The 27,724-nt window shown below is 43.0% G+C and overlaps 1 protein-coding gene across 15 annotated transcripts in view; it reads right to left on the bottom strand.

The window, feature by feature from the left end:
- The window catches only part of LOC116429530 (pleckstrin homology domain-containing family G member 5), a 133,271-nt gene that overhangs the window by 94,038 nt on the left and 11,509 nt on the right, over window positions 1–27,724 (bottom strand). For all 15 annotated transcript variants that reach the window (XM_076370342.1, XM_076370334.1, XM_076370286.1 and 12 more), the window contains one exon: window positions 26,744–26,849. In XM_076370342.1, the coding sequence (XP_076226457.1) occupies window positions 26,744–26,849 (106 nt within the window). The remainder of the gene's footprint in view (window positions 1–26,743; window positions 26,850–27,724) is intronic.

The following is a 27,724-nucleotide window of genomic DNA, read 5'->3' as shown; positions in this document are numbered from 1 at the left end:
TATATCCCGAAGATAATATCGGTCCGAGCTCACAGAGAACCGCGGAAGACGCGGACCGCAGGAATTCGTGGCAGCTTGATAGCTTCCTGTTCTCTGAGGACTAAACTTTTATGGATTGCTCGAGCAATAGTGCCGGTCTTTGATCGAGATAAGGTTATTTCGCGATTTAATAGTCCAGTGCAAGGTAGCTAAGTGGGCTTCAAAATAGAGACGAGGAATTATAGCAGTCGATATTGTATTACTCTATGCTCGAAGTTATTCGATCTCGATTCAAAGTTCCGAAGTGGAAGAACCATGTTTGATATGGAATTATCAGCGAGGCTTCTAGTAGTAAAGTATTCAACTTCAGTATCACGTACAATAATCCTTTATCACTACCTTCTTTGATACACTGAAATTATAAAGTCTAATATTCCATATTAAATCGCACAACTTGTTAATTTATGTATAATTTCTCTGTAAATCACTTTGGAAAAATGTCTATTTCATGGGCTTCAAAATAGAGACGAGGAATTATAGAGAGCAGCCGATATTGTATTACTCTATGCTCGAAGTTAGTCGATCTCGATTCAAAGTTCCAAAGTGGAAGAACCATGTTTGACGTGGAATTATCAGCGAGGCTTCTAGTAGTAAAGTATTTAACGTCAGTATCACGTAAAATAATCCTTAATGTATAATACATGTATAATCCTTAACGTACAATAATATTAATGTACAATTCCTCTGTAAATCAGTTTGAAAAAATGTCAATTTCATCGGATACCGAATATTTTCGGTGAAAAACCTCCGAGAAAGGGTTCACACAATGTGCCTACCGATATTCCCTGCAAGTTGCGCATACTTCGCGCATTCATTTTGTATCCGATAAACATCCGTAGCCCATCAATGACGGTTAACGAGGCAACCAATCAACTGTTTAATCTGTTAATCGGCTGATTCCTCGACCACGAGTGCCCGCGCGCACGCTAGTCAAGGGGAACGAGAGCGATCGGGAGAGCAACGAACACGATCACAGTTTAATTTATTAGCGGATGTTCATTATACCCGAGAAAAATAAATCACCGCCGAATCTCCGCTGATTCCCGGCTCCTGAATTTACGATCACGTATTTTTCCCATCGATCCGCGGCTCGTCCCGGCTGAATTCGTTTAATTATACCGCAAGGGGGCTGCGAAACGGCCGAGTCCCTCGAATCCGACGCTCCAACCCCTAATTTACACCCCGCGGGACGATCGAGGCTCGCACAAACGGAATTTTAAAGCGATTCCCGGCGGCTCCTTCGCAGCGTCCCTCGGAACGACACCGTAATCCGCTTACAGGGTGTATCTGGGCAGAGTTAATAAGCGTCCGCCGATGGGGGGAGAAATTTTAAAGTCAATTTCGCGCGAGACACCGACCCATCGAGCATGGAGGACGGGGACACGATTCTGTTAAGCGAAAACCCTGTTCGGCCGACAGGTGGAGAGCAATTTATCCCGTTTAGGAACTTACAACAAGCTAACGCGGTCCATTGTCGGCGACTCGCTGTTCAATTCACTTCCTACCTCGTTCCTCTCGCCAGCCAGTCGTTTGCCCAACATCCAAAGAAACGCGTGGAATTTAAATGACTTTGTATTTACGTCCCACGCGGAAGCGAGCTGTCGACAATTAGTCTACGACTGCAATTTTTTACGTGGAAAATCCGCGATGGAGGTTTATCTTGGCAAAAGCTTACGATTGGGACCTTTTTAGATATCTGTTGCTGTGTATGATTGATTTGAAGCGAAATTGGCAAATGAAGTTTATTGAACTGCATTGGTAATGACATAGAAAGCGAGACAACGTAAATACAACTGCTACGTTTGGAGTTTCTAGCGTGGAGAATTACTGTTGCGTCTAAGAACAGCGAAGCGTTGATTATACAAGCTTCACTTATGCATTTACGTTGCTCACGAGAGGATCAAAAGCTGTAAGGTGCAAAGCCTCGGCTTTTTGCTATTCAAACTCCCTATCAAGAGATTATTCAACGTTCCAGCTGCGAGGTTCTCCGCTGGTGGCGGCGAAAAGAAACAGAATTAAAGATGTACGACCTTTCCGCTACAGCAAACCAGCCACGGGGAAAAGCAGGACCGTTCGAAGCCGATTGAAAATCTTTGAAACATGAGCGTGACTCGCGAAACTTCCCTCCGTCCATCGAAGGAACCGAACTCGAAGAGTATTCGGGACTCCGAGGACCGCGTTGCTGCGGAGTCACTATTAAAAAATCATTCCCCGAGCCGGGTGATCCGGAGAATCCGTATGCCAAGGAGCAACGAATGCGAAGAACCATCAATTATTCTTAGGGGGAGCTCGAGCCAAGGTGTGTCGAACAAAGAAAAACAATTAATCCGAAGGATACGCGTTTCCTCTCCGATGAGAACCACTGGAGCGACGGAAAGAACGGGAAACAGGAGGATCCTCATGAATATTTAAATGAAACGAGACTCCAGGTTTAGCGGAAAAACTGGCGACGAGTGTATCGCGTACATTCCTCGTGCGTTCCCGCTGTGGAATCATTAAGGGATGATGCCGCGACGTTGATCGATTAGGAGACCGAACCACTGGCCGGGCGAGAACGAATCTCGATATACTCCACGCTTTTTCCTTTCCGTTTTCCTCGTTTTCCCGTCTCCTTTTTTTCCTCTCTTTTTATCCAGCCGTCGGAACAGAGCTTACCTCTCGGGAAGATCGTTTTCGTGGATTTTCGCCAGCGGTGTAGCGTTCCGTTGGCAAACAAGCCACGCCAGAGCCGCGAACATCTTCGTCGAGGATGCTTTTTAGGATGCGGAGTCGTTAACCCTTCGAGGATGGAGTTTTTTTGAGCATCGAGTGCCCGGATCCATTTGGATTATGATTCTTGTTTTAGTTTCTGACATTAGTTCAACGATATTCGATTGTAGGTTTGAATACGAGGGAATGAATATTTGGGGAATATTCTTTGGAAATTTGCGCAGTCGTGCAGTTGCTAATTAAATAAAATGAATGGTGTTAGGTACTCGTGAATACCGCAAGGGTGTTCGAGCTTTGTAGGCGTTTGCACGTGGTGTGCCGACTTATAAACTTATATTTCTCGAAGGACCGAATGATCGGGAACAAAACTTAGGAAATGAGTAGGTGCTAAGGTAGACTTGGTTCTTGCTGTGACTTGTTACCTTGTGATATTGTACTATCTGTGATATTGTACTACCTGAACCTCCCAGAATCGTCTTCGACGATGCCTCAGTAGAGTCGTCTTAGCGGGGGTAAAGACGTTCTGGTTGGTTTTTTAAGTGTAGAGGGTTGTGGAAGGGAGACAAAGTTCCCTCCCTTCTTGGGTCTTTCTAGTTGCTAATGTTACTAATTCGTCCCGTTCGCAATCCTCGACCGTGGCAGATAAAAAGCAAGAAACGCTTTGGTCTTAATAACACATGCTAAAACAGACGGACTAGAGAGTTAGAAATGCTGGTGACTGGACGCCAGATGTGGACAATAGACAAGGAAAAGCTGCAGTAAGAATCGCGGGCCTTGTGGGTTCATGGATTATGGCTGCCACGGACCCTTCTCGTAATACCGTAAAGACGGTTGCAAGTCGCGACGAGACGAAGGCTGTTATTGTTAAAGAAATCAAACGAATGTACAAACAACTTTTAAGGAAAGATAAGATGTATACGAGTCTAAAGCTACGGTGATCTAAGGACTCAGACGAAACGGGAAGGCTATAAGTGGCCTTAACAAATGGATAGAAATGGAATTTTCAGGAAGCTGATTAATTTATTGTTCGATTGACGCATATTTCTTGAGCAATTTTATTCACGGTAGAGAAAGGTTAATGGCGACGTGATTGGATATGAAAGAGAACGCTTTTATGCGCCACGCCAAAAATATCGTGAAATCGTTCGTGTCCTTTGAGGCGCCGCATTATGCGGTAGTTGCAGTCATAGATGGGTACTTTCTGGCTCTAACAGTTAAAAAAATTCAATTTAGGAACGTCTCTAGGCTTCTCTGTCGCGTCGACATCGCTTTGATTTTCATCGCTGCTCCTCTCCTCCCATTCTAGCCACCCCCATTTTTCACCCATTCCCCGATCTTTTCAGTTTGCTAATTTTACAAGTTGCCCGTTCGCTCGGGGGAAGTTTCTCATTGTTGGAATACGGGGGGAAATAACCGGGGCGCAACTGCCGGGAAATATTCTCGAAGAAGCGAAGCCTGGAAAGCGGCGGTTGCTGTTTCCATTTAGGGCTGCAGTAATGCGATCATTTAATAAAATCGTATAGACCGAAGAGGAACGAGATCGGAAGAACGTTGGAGCTTCGCGAAGTTGCTCGGCGTAAATAAAGTGGAAAATATTTTCAAGGGTTCTCTGGATTCTTTGAAATAAAGCACGGCGCATTGTTTTTAGTTAATCGACGCGCCTGATGATTGACGTTGTGAAATTAAATTTTTAGAAAAGTCTGTCGTGAAAAGGCGAAGTGTATTCGTATGGTATATCAACAATTATTGTTTGCCTAAATTATTCGTTCTTCCTCGATTAGTTTGCTAAAATATCTTGTAAACAATGACAATTCGTAATGTGAAATGAAATCACGGAGTGAGAGATATTGAATATGGGCAATCACGATAAAATCAACAGAGTCGGTGGTAATTAATTGTAGATTCGACTTGAATTTCGTAATCTGAGCAAGTATTTTAATGCCACGTGCTTCGAATATCGATTATCGTACTAGTGTGTTCCACCGGGGGGTTGAGTCACGGCAATCGATCATCGTCTTCCAAATCTAATTCCACCTCCGACGAAAGGCACGTCCAAGGGCGGGGGATTTCTCAATTAACCTGTTATTGCCAGTCAAATTCCCTTCGTTTCCTTGGAAGACCATCCTCGATAATCGCGATCACCCCGGATAGACACGTGAGTCACACCGGAAATCGAGGGATAGTGGTCTTAATGTAAGCAGAAACATCGAAACCACGTTCACTATAAATTTCCTTTATCCCCAACAAATCACGAGATAATAATATCACTGTATCGCTAGTAAATAAAACCTAAATTTCTAGACAACAGTATCAGTAAATAACTAGATTCCAGTATCACTAGATCACTGGTTAATAGAATCTAGATCGCTATGTAACAAAACCACTCGACCACTAGACAATCAAATCTAGATCACTAGATAAAATCACTGAACTACAAACAAACTCTATATCGCTCTATAATAAAATCACAGAACAATTACCTCGACTAATCTATCTTCCCCAATGACCTACTACGGTTCTCCATGATGCACGTGGAAAGAGAAAAAATAGCACGAAGATGATTTCCGCGGTGTTACAGCCGGATCCTCTTCTCCCGACATCTCTCTCTCTCTCTCTCGAAGATCCGATAAATGTCTTCACCGAGGACCGAGCTTCAATCAGCCAAACATTCAATTATCCGATTAATGTGACCCCGATCCAGTTTGGATAATTGATCCCCCCCGGTCGTAATCGAATAACTGCGTCCCCGCGAGAGCTCGGGCGGAAAAAAAAAGAAATTAACGAACGCGTCCGATCGCTCGTTGCGCATTTATTCCGCGGAAGAGGGGGAAATCGCTGATGCCTGTATTTTCGCGCGAGCAGCGCGATTTTCAGCGACAGCCGCGCGGTGGGAAATTTGATCGAGCATTTCACCGGATATCGGCACGGGAGCAGAAAGATTCGGCGAAATATCTCGCGCGGTTTTCGCGAATTACCCACGGAAAACTTATTAACGAAACTCTCAACGTATCAGTTACATCAAATGAAAATTTAATAAATTTCCTCTTTCGAACGACTTCATAGAAAATTCTTGGTAATTTCAATTTTAATAAAATTCTCGATTACCTTAGTATTATTATTAAAACTGTTAGTAATCCTGTTTTACTTTCAATTGTGTTATTAGCGAAAGAACATCTGTTGACCCTTTGCACTCGAGAGGTGACTCTCAGTCACTTGATTCGATTTGCAAAATTATAAAGTCTTGTATATAACATTAAGCTTTGTATGATGCATCGATATGTGGAATATTGAAATAAAACAACATTCCTTCTTAATTTATATATGTTTCCTCATTAACCCTTTGCGGTCCGAAATGCTATTGGTTTCTCACTTTGAGGTTCACGACGTTAGTTCATTCAATTACAACTTAATATGACGCTCTATTTATTTATTCAAGAATATTCGGGAGTCCTTGAAATGTTACCTTTAAAAGGTACAATTGTGATACTACAAATAAATATAGAAAAATTGTTAAAACAGGTAGAGGTCGCAATAAAATAGAATATCGAGTCTGAACCGACATAGGACTGCTAAGGGTTAATTAATTCCAAAGAACATCGTCTGTATCTCATCGCATATTGAATATTTCTAGTGAAAAACTTTCGAGTGCAAAGGGTTAATTTATTTATTTGAAAATTCTACTGCTCAACCGTCGGCGAGTGGAATATAAAAGGTTCCCGTGGCTAATTGTGTTCCCTGTTATTCGGAGAGAGGAACAGCCACGCCGAGAGTAACCCGATTTTAATGGACGATAACTGTATCGAGATAAAATCCAGGTCGAAAATCGCGTCTGGTTGTTCAAACACATCGAGAAACAAGTTCGAGCCCCCGATGTAAACAGCGGCGCGGGATACTTTTAAATGGACAATTCTCGGGTTGGTTCGTTCGGCGGTCGCCTGACGGGACCGACGCGCGATGTCAGTGGAAATATAACAAAAAAGAAAGGGGGAAAAAGACGGGGAAAAGGAAAAACGAAGAGGGACGCATTTATTTATGAAACACGGTTCCCGTAATTTACGCGGGCTTCATTAAAATAAAAGCTCTGCGTTCGCGAAGTTGCGTTATTAGAAAAACGAGAAACCGGGTTTCGACATCTTTCCTTTTTTATCGTCCCATTCATTTGGCAGTCTATCCTCTTTCTGACGAAATGCACGTGTGACAAATGTATATTTATATATAGATATGCATACACACACACACACACACACACACACACACGGTGAAATTGAAATTCCGGAATCTAGAAAATCCTGAAATCGTTCACGGTTAAGCGTTCATTTTTCCTATCTGCGCGGCGGATAACCGCAATTCCTGTTGCGTAAATTGGGGCACGAACTTATATTACGGTGAAAATCGACTTAACTTTTATTAACTCGCTCATCGTACGGCGTGCAGTCAAAGTCAAAGCACTTCTGGCGACCGCGCGGCCGAATAAAAAGAGACTGTTTCGCGAAATTCATTTCTCGCGTTGCCTATTTTCATATAATATCCGCCGCTCCGCGGGCTGGTTAGAAGGTTGAGAGGGACCGAAGTGAATCAGAGGATTTCCTTCGAAAATATTTGATCGCTTGCGATATTCATAGCTTACCGTTTCATTAGACTGTGTATTAATTTCCATTACGTAAACAGTTACCTTCCACAATTCGCGATACGGACCGCCGGCGCTCGCCGAGCCAACGATCAAATATTCATGAGCGGTTGTAGACAAAAATCACGTGAAATTTATTGCGTCGCGATCAAAGATGGATTAACAGATTAACCGAAGATGAATTATTCCGTTCACTCGTATGAACGTAGAATAATTCACCGCTGATAACTGTATAGTATTCAGACGGTATAGCAACGCAATAAAAGACGAGTGATTAAATTAAACGAATTGGTCCTAATTGTTCCGATAAATATAATGATTCCATTCGAGCAATTACAGGGTATTCGAGTGACTCGAACCGTATGAAATAAATCGCTGGATCCGACGAAGATGACTTCCTCCAATTTCCCGAGTAAACGATTAAATGAAATTCGAGCGAGTGACGAGTAAATATTATCCGAAAGGAGACGTTACAGTGACAAAAGTTGAACCAGCTAATTACCTTAGATAAATATTTATTCGAAACGATTCGAGTGACGCTCACTGGGTCAAAGTTCCCGGCAGCCAGGCGAGTCACCAGCGATACGGAATGGAGACAGTATTCCGGTGCAGGACCGAGAAAAGGATTCCCGTAATGCGCCGAAGTGGGATTACATTGTCGGCGAATTTCCACGTCGGGGCGGAATAATGCACGTAGACAGCGGAGGGTTTCGTTTCGTCGAATCGGTTACAAGGAAGCCTCGTCGCCTTATCCCGCCGGTTTCATGATTCATCCGGCCGTGGCTGGAACTTCAGCGACGTGTATTGCGCGCTTTAAATAAAGTCGCGGGCTGCGCCGCTCGTTTCTCCACATAAACCGAGACAGAAACCGCCGGCCGGCGTTTGCCAAATGAAAAAATCGCGCGCCGCGGAAATTATTTACGACCCGGCCAGGCTTTAGGCTACTCTGCGGAAAGACCGCGCGCGGTTCGGTTATTTGATCTATACGTTATTTCGCGGGAGAAGAACGATACTTGAAGAATATTATCTACTGAGGATGATAAGGTACTTATTTGAACGTTGAAGACACTGGAGGATGTATTTTAGTTGATAAAGGATTTCAACTCTTTGCACTCGAGGGGCGCCTTACGCCATCTGATTCGATGCAGCAAACTTATGAAATTTTCAATTCAATATTAAACCTTGTGTAATGTATCAACACATAAAACATCGAAGTAAAATAGTTCTGTTTCTTAATTTATAGAAGATAATGAATTGTGTTAGTTGCGAAAAATATCGTTAATATTTAGTCAGAAAGTAATGAATATCTTTAACACTAGGTTTACGGAGTGCGACAGTTTGACGCATACTGAATTTTATAAACATTACTTGGCAAACGTTTATGTCAGTTTTGGTTGATGCAGTTACAAGAATACGTATCGTAATAACCTAATTTTAAATCCCTAATTTCCAAGATCTAAATGGTCGAACATAAATTTTTCTAGGAACGATAGAATAAACCGGACAATAAACGTCCGTAAACCTAGTGTTAATGAAAAATATTGTCGAGTGCAAAGGGTTAATTTTGAAGATTCACGTCGTACTTTATTTCTTAATGTAGCTGTTGAGTGAAATCTGGAGGTAAGTGATTTGAACGGATGTTGGATGAGAGTTGTGTATCGTGTTGGGGAAGTTGGATGAATTTTGAAAATTTTGAAAATTTTGGTATGAATCGTTGAATTCGAGGAACCATAATGTGAATGACGGTTTGATGAGTGACTTTTAAGAATTGATTTCTAAGGGGGAGATAGTTTCTGTTCTGCAACGTGTGAATAAAGTTAACGATTCGAAAGAAAAAGGCTGGCGAGTTTTATGCTTAATGTGAAGGGTTAAATGGCGTAGAAAGGTTTGTTACCACGGTTCTGTGGATTGTAAAAATATGGATCGCGGATTTTCATATGACCCACATTGAAATGTACGATTGTATTTATCTTTGCAGTGTACCAAATAAATATCACGTATAGAAATGACACAGTAACAGCTTTTATTTGCCGTTCGAAAATATTTGCTTGCGTAACGAACACATTACTTCGTCGATGTAACTCATATTTATTCGCGTAATCGATCGGTAGAATGTACATTCAGCAGAAGACAAATGAATTGGCACGAGGCAAATCGTGTACACTGCCACCCGAAATACCCATGCCAATGCTGTTGACCTAAAACAATGTGTAACATCCAATAAACGCAATACATTAACAGATTAATCACTCTGCCACTTTTGATCAGATAAATTTCCTTTTACATTTTATTAGGAACAGAAGTATTTTATTTTTCAGTGTCAACAGATATGATCGTCGCAACGATCGATGTATTAATCAATTGAATCCAGCGATTCGAAGGTTCAAAGATTCAGATTCAGAGATTCGAAGATTCAAAGATTCAGATTCAGAGATTCAAAGATTCAAAGATTCAGATTCGGAGATTCAAAGATTCAAAGATTCAAAGATTCAAAGATTCAAAGACTCAAAGACTCATAGACTCAGAGACTCAGAGACTCAAAGACTCAAAAACTCAAAGACTCAAAGACTCAACCGTCCGAAAATTCAAATATTCAAATCTGAAATATCTCAAACATTCAAACCACATTCCCCAGTTTCTCTATCCCTGTCTGCTCGCAAGAAAAATAAATTCTGTTCTTGATAAGATATTTTCTACCGTCATTCTCGTCCGATCGAAGATCGACTCGACATTCGGGGTTAATAGAACTTTCTCGCGGCCGCTTTTCCCACGGTTCTTCGAAAACCGAGCGATTTGATTGTGTCACAGGAATTATTCATCGGGCTCTTGCGGAGGAACTCGTGATAACCGTACGGTCCTCGGCAGGAATCAAATATTAAAGGATCCTGTGGGAGTCGGGCCAGCCCGACCGGAAGTACCGGATAATGGCGTAACGTAGTCCAAATTTGACACATCGGAACGGACCGTTATTTAGAATAATGCTTGGCGGCCCAGGCGTTATTAAACCGTGCCGTGAAACTGGGGACTTCCGTATTTTCATAGCGTGGTCAAGTCGTAATAACTTGTCTTGATACACACCGTAGAATAAACAGAAACTGGACTGACATTTCACGAGGTTTTCCGGTCGCGTTTCTGTGTGCATTGCGAAAACAAAGTTCGAACGAACATCACGCGGGACCGGCGCAGTTTTCGCTGCAATTCTAGCAGACTACTTCCGGTTTATTAGCGAGTTACATAAAGCTAGAGATCAGAGATCGAATTCTATTTTTACGAATTTATTTCGTCCGCTCAATTACATTCACTGAAGTAATTATTATTACCATTAGAAACCTTCTGATTTCGTTAGCAATTTCTAATTAACTTCTCCTTTAAACAGCAGGAACTTAGACGAATATTGTGTTAAAAAAAATTCTGTGATGAGTTCCGGATAATTGTATCGAAAATAACTTCGGATAAACCGATTCATTAGTTCTGGAAGTATTCCTCGTACCAGTTTCGGAAAGTTTCGCGTTTCTTCGTACTTCGAGGAATCGTTCTTTTTATGAATCCCTTAATAAAAGTTTGATGGAAGATGCGTGCACAAACAGCCAGATTCTCCTCGACGGTGCTCATTAAATCATTGTCAAAGTTGCCGCGCGAAATATTAATGACCGCACTGAATGTCCGTCTTTATTAAAACTCGTTAAATTTTATGCGCCGTCTAGACTCGTTACATTCATCCGGGATTTTCGAGGCGACGCCGTTAAAGTCGATTACGGCTGCCGAATTGCGTTTTTATATTGACTTTTATTCCGCCCTAATTCTATGTGTTGATTTATCGTGCTCGCAGTCTTACCATCTCCTTCCCTTCTTAACAACAATCCCAATAACGCGCAAATATTAATTCGTTCGCGACCAACGTATTTCTAACGCGACGAACATCAATTAAATTAAGCGCAAAACACAAAGCAATTATTGTATCGAAGGGTATTACAAATTCATCTTCCCTCCAAATGAATCTAGCAATTACGAAAACGTTCGACTCGAATTAAGGGACGTGAACGTTCGTTAAAACAGGAAGCATTGTATTAACTTTTAATCAGCGGGGACCAATTCAGCGCAGGTAAAATTGTCAGACTCGCAACGGGAGCTCGATCAACTAATGTATTCGACGATTACAACTGTTACACGAGTAGACTCCGGGCTCGCTGGGAACTTTTTGCCCGTTCAATATCCGAAACGCTCATTTCCCAGTAATAATCGCTCGTCCGTGTAATAGTTGACAAAGTCGGAGCGTTCGGAAGTTTGCGCGGCGCGTGGTCGACCCGTGAACAAGCTGCGCATCAATAATTAATTATGCTACCCCCGCCCCCAAAATTGTCAACTTCGCGCGACGCCTTTCTCGCAGCACGGTCGATTAATTGTCGTAGTTTCGTTAACCCCTCGCTCTACAATACTTTTCAAAGCTGCGCTTAATAAACCTACACTTCAGGTTCTATCCTACTTTTAGAATCATAATAATTAACTCTGCTATATTTTTGGTGTCTGTTTAACCCAATAGCTTCATTTATTCAGCACTAATTTATTTCACGTTTCCTAATATATTCGCGTTCCCATTTTGTCAAGGATATTTTTGAATCTGAGAATAGTTCAAGAAAACTAGATTATGCGTTTCTATATTTTTATACGACAAACGTACAGGAAAACTGAGAACCACGCCAGTTCATGATGAAATTCATTGGAGCTCAAAGGAACCGAACGATATTGATGTTCGTTGAACTTTGTTCGAAACTTTGAAGTCTTCGCGATGAGTTTCACGCGCCGCTGCAGCGCGACGTGTTAACGAAATCTGCGCATTAACAAATAAAACATGGACTTCAAGGAGCCCCGTAATTTCGTCCGCCCACGATACCTGCCCTAATTGAAAAATTCCAGGGGAAAAGCAATACGATGAACCCCGCGCACAGTTTTAATATTTTAATTCGAGCCGCGCAAGCGAGCATTCCTGCCGGGATTCCCGGCGCGCCTCGATCTGCGAGACAATTTTCGATCGATCCAAGGAAAATTGGATAACAGGATGATCGCGTTCTGCACCGCGAGCTTCGATCGATCGATAAGCACACACGGTGTCTAGATGATATTTGCAAGCTGCCGAATAAAACGCGATACCCCAATTCAATTTTAATTGAACGGCGAATCCTCTTAATATCAGTTGCGACGCGTGCCGCTGCAGCTTCGCGAATTTATTATCGTAGATTTGGTAAACATTTGGAACAGGATTTCGCGTGAAATTATCTGCAGCCGTGGAAATCAATCGGAAGGGGGAAGGTTGTTCGTGAAGTGCTCTTACGCTGAGATTACGATTATGGGTAATCGTAATTAACATTTGCTCCTCATTGGCGATGCCATGGCAACAAATATGCCTCGTGAAATGATAGGTTCGCTTATGGTAATTCTGAGTTAATAAATGAAAATTTAGTTGCAAGCACTCGCAGAGATTCGAGATAATTCTTTCTATTTTTAGGAACTAATCGAATCTGTCAACTGTAGATATCCCTGTGAATAATTGCTATCAATATAATGAAATATCAATAATCAGCAGCGAACTTCTTCAATAACAGAAAATAGAATTACACAGAAAAATGATTCATTTGTCTAATAGTGATAGCAATAATAAGTATTAGAAATATCAGCAATAGCAAGCAGTATTAGCAATAATAGCTCAGAATATCCGCAACTTGTTTCCGACCTGAAGAAAAACCGAAACGCGGCAAAGAGGTCCACGACGGATTAGAGAAAATGAGAATATCGCAGAAGCGTCACGGTTATTGATTATCCGGAAGGCCAGAGGGCCGCGATCCGCCAAAATGGAAGCTTACAAAGGGTATATAGAATACCGCAGGACCGAGTCGCCGCGAAATTGATAGCGGAACCAGCGAACAGGCACGAAACGTCTGCCAAACCGGCCTGCCGGCCCGTGTGATCGAGCGAAACGGTATCGGACACGCTAGTTCGCGCGGGAACTAAAGTCCATGGCGAATGAATGGCCCGCTTGAAGCGGCGCTTCACCGTAAAAATGGCCGCTTTATGCGGGAACCTTGCCCAGTTACTTTGAAAACGTCGCGATAAGGAACGACCTCGTCTCCGAAGAGATACCGTTTACTTTGTACTCGTATTTTATTCAAAATAATCGTTCGAACACAGCGCGAACCTTCGCTTCCTTCTCTAGTGATTGTTGTTTTCTCTGGTTTAGTCCGTCCCGTTCGAGCGCATTGTTCAAACGTCTCCGGAATACGCTTTAATTTCACCGTGCACAGAGGAGGGAAATTATGAGGAAATTACACAGCGCGTAATTAACGGAAGCGGAAAACGGTGAGCTGATGCATATGGAATGGCGAATTTTTTTGGCCACGCCGAGAGTTTCAGTTAATTTCGCGGCAGCCTCATTAGCCCGCGCGACAGCGTCGCAGAATGATAAACGCGGCGTGCTGAATGTTCATTGGGTTTCATTGTTTTTACGAGTTATTAACTGATTTTAGGGGTTTACGTAGCAATTTGTAAACGTGAATCGAGAGGATTAAGTCGCAGTTCGTTTCTACTCATCTAATTCCATTCGGTCACGTGATTTTAATGACTAATGAATGTTAGTACCGATGTACGCGTGGGTGTACCATTAACGGCTAATTCGTCGTTTGCTTTCGAGAATCTAATACCAGAGGTTTAATCCTCCGGGTTTCCTGCTGTTCTTAGAAGAAAAATAGCGGAGACTATTAAGCAACGCGGCGATCCATTAGAAGCTCGTGGTAGGATATCAAGCGACAAATAAAAATTAGCTAACGGAAGGTTAAACCGTTCCTACGATGTTACTCGGATATCAAGATTAAATATCCAAGTAAGTACCGCGTCTTCGTTAGTGGGAACTCATTTAACCTACTTCGTTGTTAAGCGAATGGGATGCTGGGATAGCTGCGATCCATAGTGAACGCCATAAATTGGCCCGGCGTGCAAGTTAGCTGGTTCGAGACTTATGAATTGAATTTGAATCGGGAACAAGCTGATTTGCAAGACAAATATTTACCAACCGAACCTTGCGATCTACCCTGAACGTGACCGAGGGTGTAAAATGCTTTTTAGTTCAGCTTTCGGTGAACTCTCGCCGCAGTTGCGCCGGAAATGATGATCTGATCGGACTATTTCGCCTGCGGTTTCGGTTATTCAACTGCGATCACGACGAGATATCGATTACGCGATGTAATTAATGCCCCCACCATACGATAATCGAAAGACACACGAACCACAGCGGTTTAATCGTCTTCGTCCCGTTCGTATCCAGTTTTTCCATGGCTTTCCGCGGCGAAACCGCACGTTTCTTTTATGTACTCGTAGGGTTACTTTCCCTTTACGCTTCCCACTACTTTATAACTGACTCGAAGGCTATGAATGCTTCATATTGCGTAGGAATATTGTTTGCCCGGTCTGACTGTACATGCCTTTATGGTTTACGTTCCCTATAATTCCCTCGGTTGATCTCCACGTCATTCATACCGTTCGTTTCATCATCTTCAATTCAATTTCGCTTACTCTGTAGAATATACAGTTTGTTCGATGTCTAAGGGAAATTTTCTAAATCTTGAGAAATTCTTTCTCGCATTAATACGCTGCAAGGATAAGTCGTGTAATCAAGAAAAGGTAAAGGTTACGGTAAGTAATTAATTAAAATCTTTTCAGGCTAAAAAAAAGAGAAAGAAAATACGAATGGAAGGTAACTGTTTAAATCGAACTGTCAGATCAAATGAGATCAGAGGCGAAAGGGGAGCAACAGATAAAGTTTACGTGCATGTAGCAAGATGTCCTTGACAAGTTAAAGTCCGGCAGCCTTATCTGTTCCCAGCAAGCTGGAAACTTCATGGAACTGCCAGCGTGCGTTCGCCAGCCGGTGAAAAAAATCCATCGGCGACCGTTTAACCGATTAACAGTGGAATTCAGTTTCGAGAATTTCTCATGGGATGGGTGATAAAATCGACCGATGACGACTGTGCGTACGGGGAAAATTAATCTAATGTACATTGAAACGAAAAATCGAAGCAAAATAAATAAAAATTAGATAAAATTTGAAAAAATAAACTATTTATCCTTGAAATGATTAGTATTGTTACCAATCATTTCATTATTCATTATTTTACTATTAGTACTAATATCATTAGTATCATAATACTATCATTAGCAGTTTAACTTGGCTCTCAAGGTGACATACTCGTCAAATATAATTAACTAGTTAACTCGTCGTCGTGCTGCCACACCATGGAACAAAACCCAAAATTCGAATACTCCCATAACAAAAATTGTAAGTTACCAATGTATTGCTAAATATTCCCTGCTACGCAAAATGATATTCATTACAAAAATAAAATTGTTACGCAAATAAATTCCGTTTCTCTATTCATACAACGTTAGAATCGAAATGTGAAATATCCATTGTCACTTAAAAAGCTTCATAACATCCCCGTAATGTAAATAAACAATATGACCACCATATGCTCAACTCTATAGCTTACAATCTTTGTCTGAAGCATTTGTTTGTATCACTCGTACTTTTTGAGTTATTGAGTTTTGTTCAGAAATCGGTCGTTTGGCCGCGCTGTGCGTTTGGATCGAGATCAACGGGAATCGGCGGTGTTTCTCGCGTCGATTCGTGCGCGGCAACGCGTATCTCGTCCGACAAGATGGGATTCCAGCTGGCTGGCCGATACGAGACTTTTATTTCCGCGCCGGCGGCGCAAAAATAGGAAGGACCCCGGTTCCGAGGAATGATGGAGCTCCCCGTGAGCTTCTATGCTTAACGCAGCAATAAAAATGAGATTCGATTGCGCCGCGGAAAATAAGATTTCCCCGTTGGACACGTCGCCGAAGGGAAACCCGTTGGCTGCTGGGAAAATAGGGTCGTTGGTCTCCGTGTAAATCCTATGCGAGTTCTCCTGGCTGTTGAATTATTAAAAATACACCGCGCGGACAAACAAATGCCTCCCCGAACGCGGGAAATATTTAACGAGGCATTCCCAATCGGAATCGACTACTTTATTGCGCCCACTTCAACGGATTACGGCTTCCATCCCTTTTAGATAAAGGGAAACGGACGTTTTTAAAGTTCGAACGTTTCCTCGGCTATGAATCGCAGGAATCTTGTTAAAATGATTCTCTGACTCCAAAGAAGATCTAGAAATCGGAATTGGAAATGCGAGAGACCCGTGCCGTTGCTGCTGCACCTTTATGCATTAGTTAAAGTGTACTGGAATTAAAGAGTCTAGTAGCTGTATCAAGGATTTGCTGAATTCTAACGATGTAGAAATCTGAGGGGACTTCGTTAACCTGCTGTTAGAGTGATTTCCGATCTCCATTGCTTAAAACGGTGAATGAAACAAATAACAGAGCTTGATATTAACTTGAATACAACTTAATACAAACGATATACTAAAATAGGATTGCCAATCGAATAAACAAAGATATAGAAAGTTACCAAGTAAACAATCCTTTCGCCAGATTCAACGCGAACCCTCCATAAAGATGGAGCTCGAGCATTCCAACAAGAACTCACAGAAAATCGTCTACAATGAGAGAGTATAAATTCCGAGGTCTGATTGTCGCGATTCCACCATCAAAGCTAAGTTAAACGTTCGGCTAGATCGGGAATTCCGCGATTGAACGAAATCGCGGCGCGGCACCCGGCGCATCGTGGTCGCATACACACGAGCCCGGCTCTCTGCCGGACAAAAGCCGGCCGCGTCTCAAAGGTGACTCGATTTTCCATCGTGGCGGGTACCCTAGATCAGTGTCAGACGAAATCAAGATTTACCTTCAACTTTTATCGGCGACGCCATCGCCCGCGTTGCTACCGCCTCTCTTAGGTCCTCCTACATAAAACCGACCATGTGCGTGTGTCTCTTTCTTTCTCTCTCTCTTTCTCTTTATCTCTCTCCCGACCTTTTCCTCTCGTTTCTCCTCCACCCTTCCCTTACTTCTCAATCGAAAGTTCCGCCCCTCTCGAAACGTTGTTCACCACTTCGCGTCCCCTCCTTCAATTCATGTATACGTACGAATGAAACATACGCGCGTTCGTGTAAAATCATCAGCAGTCCACGATCCTTCGATCTTCTCCCGTGCTCTTTTTCCTTCTCATCTCGGCTGCCCACTGGTCATTCTCGACTGTCCCCGGCGCTCGACAATAGAATCAACCGCCGTCGGTGGTCGCGTAAGAAACGATCGTAGTCATGTCCGTTCTTGGGCAGAGCGGTCTCCCTCGCGAAATAAAAAGAACCGAGCGATTCCCTCCAATCGGCCCTCTCTCTCGATCTCGATCGATTACGGTCGAGAGGTTTTCTTAACTCTATTTCTACCGCTCACCGTTCGGCCGGGAGGAAATTTCTTTGTTATCCCCGTGGATCGGGGAAAAACGGTCAACCCCTTTTTCCCTTTCTTTCGCTTTGTTTCAAAGGTCGGCGCACACGTCCGGGGAACAATGGTTTCTCTCGTTGTTCTCGTTGGTCCTTCGTTCGTTCGTTCGTCGACAGCGTTTCAGCCCGTAGCGGAATCGTGGTCGCGCTCGTCCGTCGGCTCCTGCATTCACCGCGTTTTCGTGTTTGTCTCGGGGGCGAGGGCGGCGTCGATCTTACCGGGCTGAGGTCGCGCGTCCTACTAGAGGGAAAATCCGTTCTCCGTCATTTCGAAACTCGACCGAACCGACCCCCTCCCTACTGCCGCCGTTTCCCTAGTTGCCTCGCGCCGATCCACCAGCGACGGGGGTGGCTCGAAACTGCGCGGACACGAGCGTCCCTCCACGCGCTCTCCCTCAGACTTCTACCACCGAGCAGCTTCTTCTTTTCTGCCGGCTCTCTTCGTCACTTTCATTGTCTATCTTTCTTCCACTTCGCGTCGCCTTCGCTTGTTTCTGTTCTCTTTCTGTTTCATTTGTTATCCGCTGTATTTCTCTTTCTCTTTTACTCACTCTTACTTCTTTTCTCTACTTTCTTACTCTCAGTACTATCTTCGTTTCTTTCTCTTTCTCACTCGCTCCTCGTTTCCCTAACTCGCTTTTCGTTATTACACTTCTCCTTTTTTACCCTCTCCCTCTCCCTCTCATTTGTTCTAACTTTCGCCGCCCCTCGGAGAGAACAAGAGTCGCAGAAATTGGCTGCGAAGGTCGCGGAGGACGACGCTATCGGCGATCGCGTGGCTGGTTCGCCGGATCGCCTCGCTTTTCGGCCGCGCGGGGGGTGAAAACTGTGGCACTCGGTTTCCCACGAGTTTCAGTTTCAATTAAGCCGCGCCTTCCAACCCCGATACTGTTGAGAATAACGACCCGCTGATGAGGATATTTTCTACGTGGGTTTCTGTTTCGGGGTGGATAAGATTTCCGTGGAAATATTTCATGAGATTCGAGGGGGTTGGAAAAATGTCTCGGACTTCGTCGACTAGGCCAATATGAGGGAAATATTCTCCGCTGTTGGATCGAAGGCTTTTCTTTTATTATAGTTGTGGAGAAGATTCTTTTCTTGGTGGTAGAAAGGTACGAGAGAAATATTCTGGGTTGTTGGATCGAAGATTCTTTTTTATTATAGTTTTGGAAAAAATTCTTTTGTTCGTCGTAGAAAGACGACTGAGCCTTTGGATGTTGGTTTTGTGAACGGATTGATGTTTTTGAAGATTTTCTCGGGGGTTGGCTTTCAAGCCGACAACCTTGCGAGGATGAAGGGACGCCGTGCCTTCCCTTTGGTTCCGGAATCAATATTTAATCTACATTGCAAATCAACGATCCCTGGGTTTTCATATTTCACTCATTAAACGCCAAGGCCGCGGAAAAGTCTGCCACGGGGAATCTGTTAATACCCGCTCGAGTTGGGTTAACTAATAATTTTCCGCAAGGTTCTTGTACTAACGAGTGGCGTAATTAAACTGCGCATTTCAAGCATTAAAATTCTTCGAGCCATTCAATCCTGCATCCCCGGTGAATTGCGCGTGCACGTCGGAAAGTTTGACGCGCCGTTCGTTGTTCGGGAGATAGCGTTTCCTAAAAGAAATACCCGTGCACGAAGCTGCGTCAATTTGCTAAATCCTAATTCCCGTGATTCAATAACGCAGATTTCCCGTGAATAACGTTCAAGTTGTTGCGCCGCTATAATCAAAAAATAACTCCACGAATTTTTCATGGAAACATCGTGGAAACGAACGTTTTCGTACCCACCGGAAAAGAAGAGGGTCGTTAATTATGAATCTTCAGTACACTTCTCTACGGCAGAAGGGAACGGAATAAAATAGAAATCTGCGAAAGGGATGTTTCTATTTATCTACGGACATAAAAAAACAATCAAAATTTTCACGGGACAGTTTACTGCGTGAGAAGAAGTTTCCCAGACGGATGTAAAATCCGGAGAAATGAAGTGCGAACGCGCGGGGTTACAAGAATGATGAAATAAAAGCGAGGAACGACAGGACATATAAGTGCTTACCAGTGTTCGACATTTCGTTCCCGGGGAAAGCCCAGAAATCAGGAGGGGAAAAGAAGGGCGAGGTGTGCGCAGGAAATAAACAACATATTCTGCCCTCCCACCCCGCTCGCGTGACATCTCATTCCGGCGGCCACTCAGCCCTCTATAGCGATCGTACTTTCCTTTTACTCTAGATCCTACTTTTCTCCCCCTTTCACCCTCATCTTTCTCACTTAAACTGTGCTCGGTCGGTGAAGTGCGCGGTCCTGAAACGCGGAATAGTGAGAGGTGTCCGTGGCTGGTTCAACTTTCACCGTGGTAGAAAAAAGGCATCGCCGAAAGTGGGAAACAAGTTCAGTGAATTATTTCAGAAGAAAATTTCCAATGGTATTTGAAATTATTCAGATGTAATTTTAACGTAAGAATTGAAATACTAATTGTTGGATAGTTGATACGAGAACAGGAAGATATAGAATTTACTTGTGAATATTGTATGAATGATGTATCTTATATCTAATTTATCTGTCGCATCTGTTAATGTCCTCGTATTTTATTATTGTTAATGCGTGTGCGACATTATTTTGCTCAAAGTATCGAGAAATAATGTCGATACCGACTGCAAATTCGCTGGTATGAAATTCTAATGTCTCCTCCGGTTGTTCCCAACCCCCGCGACCGCCATATTGCACTATATATTTCATTCCTATGTATAATATAACCATCCGTGGATTAAACTGGATCGGGTTGTACGGGGAATTAAGTTGAAACGTTAGATCTTACGTATTATGATAGCGGATTACACGGATATCGCTATTATGTATTATTCAAGGGGTATAATGGATTCATCGCGGTCGCTTTGCGGCGGTGAATTCGAAACAATATTTCGAATGATAACGGAAAAACATTTGAAAACTTTATTCTTCCTCGTCGCAAACTTTATCATTCGTATTTCTCGGGGAGATATTACCAGGAAACTTAGAGAAACGTGAAAGGGGAATTCTCAAGGAAAATTTCCAAGTTGGAATAATGTTTCGAGCGATCGATATTCGATGCACGTCGACAGACGGGCCGATCAAACAGCGTAATAACTGCACGAACGCCTAAGGCGAGCCTCGAACTTTGGGAAAAGCGGGCGAATCGAGGAAATCATAATCGTGTATCACAGTGAAATACGTCGCCGCGACTTATCGCCGACTCGCGATTCGACCTATCGTCGCACGTGTGAAAAAAGGGAACGAGGGGATGCGGCGGGAGACATCGTTTATACAAACTTCCGGAACATTCTTCTCCGCGCGCAGTTACTCCCGCGGGAAACTTATTTCATTAAAGTATAAATAACAACTACGGTCAACTTTAACTAGTCATCGGCTCGAGTTCCGGATCAAGTAGAAATTTTTTAATTAAAAACTTCAACGTCGGCGAGACACGTATGTCTGCTAACCATCGGCTGGAAGTTTGAATCGAACGTATCCCTCTCCGCTGCTCAAGAAAATTATAGTTACACTGGATCACTGTCGTTAGTCTGTAGACGCGTTTAATTACATTCAAGAGAAAGTTCCGGGGGATATTAAAATTTTTCAGACAGAGTTTCAACGAACGTAGGCCAGCCCCGTTTCTTCATTCCATTCAAATGAATTCCGTGTCTTTATTCCAGACGTAATAATTCAGAAATGTCGAGTTATCTTTAAATTTTCCTGCGAGGAGTGCGTTTCACTCGCTTTATACCGAGCACTTCGTTGGAAGATTTCAAACTGAATTTAAAGAGAATTCATTCATTCTTGCATGACAGATTAGTCGTCCAGCAAATTTTAAAAATTAAGATATAAGATTTACAAAAATTGTAATCGATGAATCTATCGGTACATTTTTAAAATCTAAAATCAGCTTACGAGGCAACGAATTATAATTTATAAATCATTTAATAGGTCTTTGAAATCTAATGGGACGTTTACAGAGCAACAAATTGAGATTGACAAGTCGTTCGGCACACTTTAATTCTCTAATGGACATTTACGGACCAACAAAATTCTTCTCACGGGTTTCAAAGCTCCCAGGACGCCGTTATCGCCTTTCACGCTTTCGGCCGGCAGTTAGTCACGCCAAGTAACTGGCAAAGCACCGCTATCCAGCAAGTTATTCGCCGAGAAACGGTGTCCGCGGCGCAGGAACGCCGATAATAAATCCCCAGAGCGGGAATCGGCGAACAAGTGGCGCGATTAAAAAGTTCACCATTCGGATTCCCGGAAGGGGGGACACGCGGGGGGCCGTTGTTCCATCGTTCGCGGACAGTTAGCCGCTCACAAAACGTTAATTCGAGCGTCAGCGGGCGATCCGGGAACGCTGTGTTCGATCCTGTCGGACTGGGAGCCCGATAAGCAACACGGTGCTGTGCACAGATTGAATCCGAGGGATGAAAATAAAAATCGTTCGAACGAAACAGACAGCTCGCACCGAAAACGAGTTGCCGGGTGGGTCAGAAGGAAGCGTGGAGGCGAGAACAAAAGGGAGAAAATGGCCGAGCTTGGCTGGGAGTGCCGTCGGTGGGCGGATGCCGAGGGAAACGAAGAAATAAAGGAGGACAGAAAGAGCAATAAATATATTAATGGAGAAACAAAGGGAAAAGGGTGAAAACGAAGAGGAAAAGTGATTGTCTAAAGAAAATTATCTTTCTTCTATTGTATCTCTTCCAGTTATTTAGGCATGAGCAGAGTAAACAGAAAATACGGAGATAGAATTAACTGAAAAATGAAGAAAATAGAAAAAAATAGGAGAGCGACAATAAGGAAATTCTAAAAAAATTATCTTTCTTTTATTATTGCATCTCTTCCAGTTATTTAGGTATCAGCAGAGTAAACAGAAAAAAAGAGGATAGAATTAACTGAGAAATGAAGAAAATAGGGAAAATAGAGGTGCGAGGATAAGGAAATTCTAAAAGAATGATCTTTCTGTTGTTATTGCATCTCCTTCAGTTATTTAGGCATAAGCAGAGTTCAGAAAAAAATACGGAGATAGGATTAACTGAGAAATGAAGAAAATAGGGAAAATAAGAGATCGAGGGTAAAGAAATGCCTAAAAAAATGATCTTTCTTATGTTATTTTATCCCTTTCAGTTATTTAGGCATCAGCAGAGTTCAGAAAAAAGGAGACAGAATTAATTGGGAAATGAAGAAAATGAGGAAAAAAGGGGAGCGAGGATAAGGAAATTCTAAAAAACTGATCTTTCTTTTCTTACTGTATTTCTTACAGTTATTTAGATATAAGTAAAATAAACAGAAAGAAGTATATAGATAGATACAAAGAATAGAAGGAAAATGAAAATATTAAAGAGACTATTCTTTCCTTAAAGTATCTCGTTTCCTCTGTCTTATTTCGTTCGGTTGCATAGTTATAAACAAAAGAGATAAAAGACAAGAGGTAGAAGGGGAAAAGAAGCAAAACGAAGGGAGGAGGCGGATCAGTTGAAACGGAGATGAGAGTTTCACATTAAAGGAGAACGGCCATTAATTCCTTCATCGATCCGCGTCTCCATTGTCCGGTCGAACCCCCTCCCAAAAAAATAACGCGCACAGGGTTGGCGGTGCAGCGCGGGGGAGGGTTGAAATCGACGACGCTCGAACGCCTCTTCGTAAAAGCAACCTCTTGCCTCCGTGTTCCTCGGCCGACGGATTTAATGATTCACCGGCGGGCGCGCGAGCGCGCGCGCGGCGTTATTTACGTTGTCGAGCATCATTCAGGATTCGCGGAAAAATCGGGGCGGATTTGCAGCCCGCGCCCGGGCGACCGGCTGCGAACAATAAATCTGTATACCTGTCCGCTCGACGTTAAGTGCTCCGTCGCGCTAATCTTTAGAAACCTGTTCGTGTTTACGGTATCGAGAAACGGGGGTAACTCTCGCCTGTAACGGCGGAACGGACGGTGCGGGGGTGGCATGCAACGAGAAGTCGCTAACGATTGACGAACGTAATTCTGTCGCCTCGGTGTGAAACTTTTAGCCTCGGCGGCTGAGTCCTTCTTTCTGATGACTGTAGAGACGCGTTCGAAGGGGAAGTCATGCATATTTTTATGAGAACGATGCGGATGGAAGATTACTTCGTCGTCGATCGCTTGTAAAACTGTGTCCCCCGTTTTGCATATTCTGTGCGTGTCGAATATATTTAGCAGGTACGAATGGTAATAGTTTATGAAATGGAGTTGTAAAACAGGTGACTGGCAATGGGAAATGTAATAGGGAAATGAAGATGGAACGATGGGACAATGATAAATGCATTCCTATATCTTCAGCCGACCTGTTTTCGAGTGATAGGAACGAACCATAGAATTACTTGAACTGTTTTTAAAGAAACGAACTGCACTGTTTGAATAGACGTTTCAACATTAACCTGGAGAGTTGATCTATATGGACTCGGAAAAGGAACACGGAACTTGACGATCCAATCTCAATTACAGCACCCAATTCCGGTACGACACGTTCGGTATTTTTATTTCATCCACAATCTATCAGCAGGTTTCAACTTCTCGCCGCTGTACGGAACGTATCGTACCACTCGATTTTAGAAGAACATCGACCAATATCGAATCCACCGACCACAGTCATCGTAATACATCATCCGGTGAAGGCGCGACCGCGCGAGGGCTCTCGCTACCCCGGCGTAAGGTGTTCGATCAAACGAATTGACACCGGAGACTCGCTGATAAGAACCTTCCTCTGGAATTCGTGACGCTCCGTGGACTGTCTAGTGCCTCTTGTCGTTGCTCCGTTGGAATTTTCAGAAACGGAGAACACGGTCAACGAGCGCCTTCAAACATGTCCGAAAGTGACTCCGTACGTGAAAAACTTCAAAGAGAAATCCAACCCGCGGACCGTATTTATTTTCTCCTATCTCGTTTTCGGTTACAGTAAAGAAATTCTTGAAACGCGGGACAACCGGGAATAATGAGCAGAAAACGAGGCGATTCGACGTCGCGTAACATTCGAAATAATCAATTTCAGAGTTTCAGAGTTTCAAGTAAAAATTAGGTTGATTTTATTAAGAAATTCTTAATACAAAGTTGGAATTCTTTTGATTTACTGATGTTATTACTTGTGTTATTCTAACTTTGATTTATTATACCTGATTTACTAACTTCTAATTTACTATGTTTATTTACTATTTCCCAGTTACTCACTTTGGATTCTTTATTTTCACTTATTATATCTACTTACTAACTTCTAATTTATCAATGTGATTTATTATTTCCAATTAATCTGTACGCCAGGAAATAAGTCAATCGAAACGATGACACGTTCTTCTAGCCAGCACAGAGAAATACAAAATAGTCGATTGCACTATTCCCTAGTTTTAGCTTTAATAGAGGGCAGGACGCGTGCGCGGCAGAAGACGTATCATTTGGCTCGCGCTCAAAGACCGATGCCTATGGCGAGAGGGCTCTTTTGCGGCCGGGCCGCATGAAAACGCGGATTGTTCGCCGCGGGACGTGCACCACTAGTCAAAGGGATCCGGGGCGGCGGGATTTTTCAACGTTCCCGCAAACGTTATAAGTCACGCTTAATACCCACTCTTTATCACGTTCCAGGAGATCGTCTATCAGGCCGCGATACTACGGGAAACCTTTTGAATATTAATTATGACCGAGACAACCTTGCCTCGGGGCCGCAGTGGCTCTTCAAAAAGACTCCTTTGCGACGAGTGGATCACCTTTTCTCCCTTTCATACGCGCGACAGTGTGTTCGACAGCATACAAATTCGGCGATAAGATAAATAATCCGTTGCGCCGCGTCCGCGAGCGCGAACGCGAGCGCAAGCGTAACGGCGGAATTTAATAATTCGATGGAAATTAAACAACGCATACCAAGGTTTAATGGTTTTAACTGATTGAAAGTGATAAAACGGTTTCAACGGGGGTTTTCGCCGAAAATTGGACGCGCACGTGTCGGGAAATTGATTATCCGATGTTGACTGTAATTACAGCTGCGGAACAATACCGTCGAGTGCCATAAATCATACGTGAAGCTTCACTTTAATGGGATGCTTTTTTTAATTCGCTTTTAAACCCGCTCGTTTGCGTTCGCTCCTCTGTGTAAACACGATAATATTTACCTTCCTTCCGAGTGTATTACGTAAATACTCGATAAAATTCGAGCTGGAAGTTTGCGGTGGACGTAGCAATGTTTTAGGAACTTCGCGTATTCCCCAGACAGGGGTAGTTCGAAGCGTTCCAATAAAACGGCGGGTCACTTTTGCAGTTTAACTTTTCATTTTGCCCGGGAAATGTTTCCCGATACTTTCGCGTAGCAATGTATGTCCGATAAAAAATAAATACTTTATCCGCGGGATTTCGTACGATCGCTTTACGATCACTCCGTGGGGGATACTCGACGCTTCGGCTTATTTTATAAAGTCGAAGTTCGCGTACAGCCGCTGATCAACTGCCATAACCTACGGTGACCTTAATTGATTACCCTTTAACGGAGACTTATTAAGTCATCGTACGCTCGTGCGATATCGCAGGACGATCAGGAACTCGGAGTTCCAATTTACGAGCGTGTGCGCGAAAATTGGGAATAGGCTGGTTCCATTAATAGCGGCTATAGTAGTGACTAATGAAATTGCATCGTCGTATGCACTTGCAATTTAGATTCGTACAAAAATGGAAATAGATTTGCTTTAAATTCCTGGTGATTCTGTATGCAAAATTATATATTTTATGAATGAAACCTTTAATGCTAGATAATGGAGACTGTCACTGTTCGTGTTAGAGTTCAATTAAAAATAAGGATATTTTTGCAATAATGCAACTCCTATGGCTGCCATGCTTGTTCGCGGTTCTGGTTTCGCAGGATCGTCGAACGGAACGGAACCGAGTTCACGATAACCCTCGAAACTAATTAAACTGTTCGCCAGTCACTTACCGAGTGATGCTTCGCTGTAGTATGTCCGACATGTAGCTGAGACAAATTTCGAACCGCGGCTTTCAGGTTCATCCATTTGTTCCTGACCTGTTGCTCGCCTTCGCGACTGGAACAAAAAGTTCACCCGTTAAATATACGACAAACATGCTATAAATATGGATGGAAGAACTGAGAACGGTTCGTTGATTGTTGACAAATTTTATATGTATCATTCTATCGAAATTTTTCGTATCAAACGAAATATAAGCATCTGTGTTAATGAAACAATTTCTAAATTTCGGTCTATTAATTCCCAAACTTGTCTATTTCTATAAACAAGATCAACGAACGAGAACTTCGCAAAGTCTCCTTCGAGTTTCACCTGTGTACAGTAAAGATAATTAAAATCTAATCTTCGAAGATACGTGAGCGAGCTTGAACCAATATCTTCGATAAGTCGTTAACTCGACAGACTTCGAGAATATTTTAGTACCCTTTGCCGAAGTTTAAAGAGCTTTCGATTCGAATTCGCGGCGAAGTTGAAGAGAACGCCGGCAGGAGAACGAAATCGGAACAAGACGCGGGCGAACGTTAATTAAGAATCTATTATAAAACGGATTATTTTGGCGCTTCATTAAGGAGCGGCCGCGTGATTTATCAAGCCAAGGAATCCGGTATAATTTATCATCGCGGCGATCGGGAGCGCTTTTTCATTTCGAAAATCGTCCCGGCCGCGATATATAACGGATGATGGTGAATAAATTGAAAATGAAATGGTTTCCGATATTGTCGCTCGCGCGAGCGAATAAGCGAGCTCTCGCGAACGGCCGCACGGCCTGATGAACTTCGCGGATGATTAATGGCCGACGAGTAAATTATACGGTCCGCAAATTCGAGGCGAATTTAACAAATCACGAAATACCGGACACGTCCTGGCCGTGGTCTTCGGCGAATGGGGATTAATTGTCAACGCGGAACCTCCGTCACGTCGTTTTCTATTAG

This window comes from Nomia melanderi, chromosome 1 (genome assembly GCF_051020985.1).
Source record: "Nomia melanderi isolate GNS246 chromosome 1, iyNomMela1, whole genome shotgun sequence".
NCBI lineage: Eukaryota > Metazoa > Arthropoda > Insecta > Hymenoptera > Halictidae > Nomia > Nomia melanderi.
The sequence above is the reverse complement of the archived record's forward strand: the minus strand, read 5'-3'. Positions and strand labels throughout refer to the sequence as shown.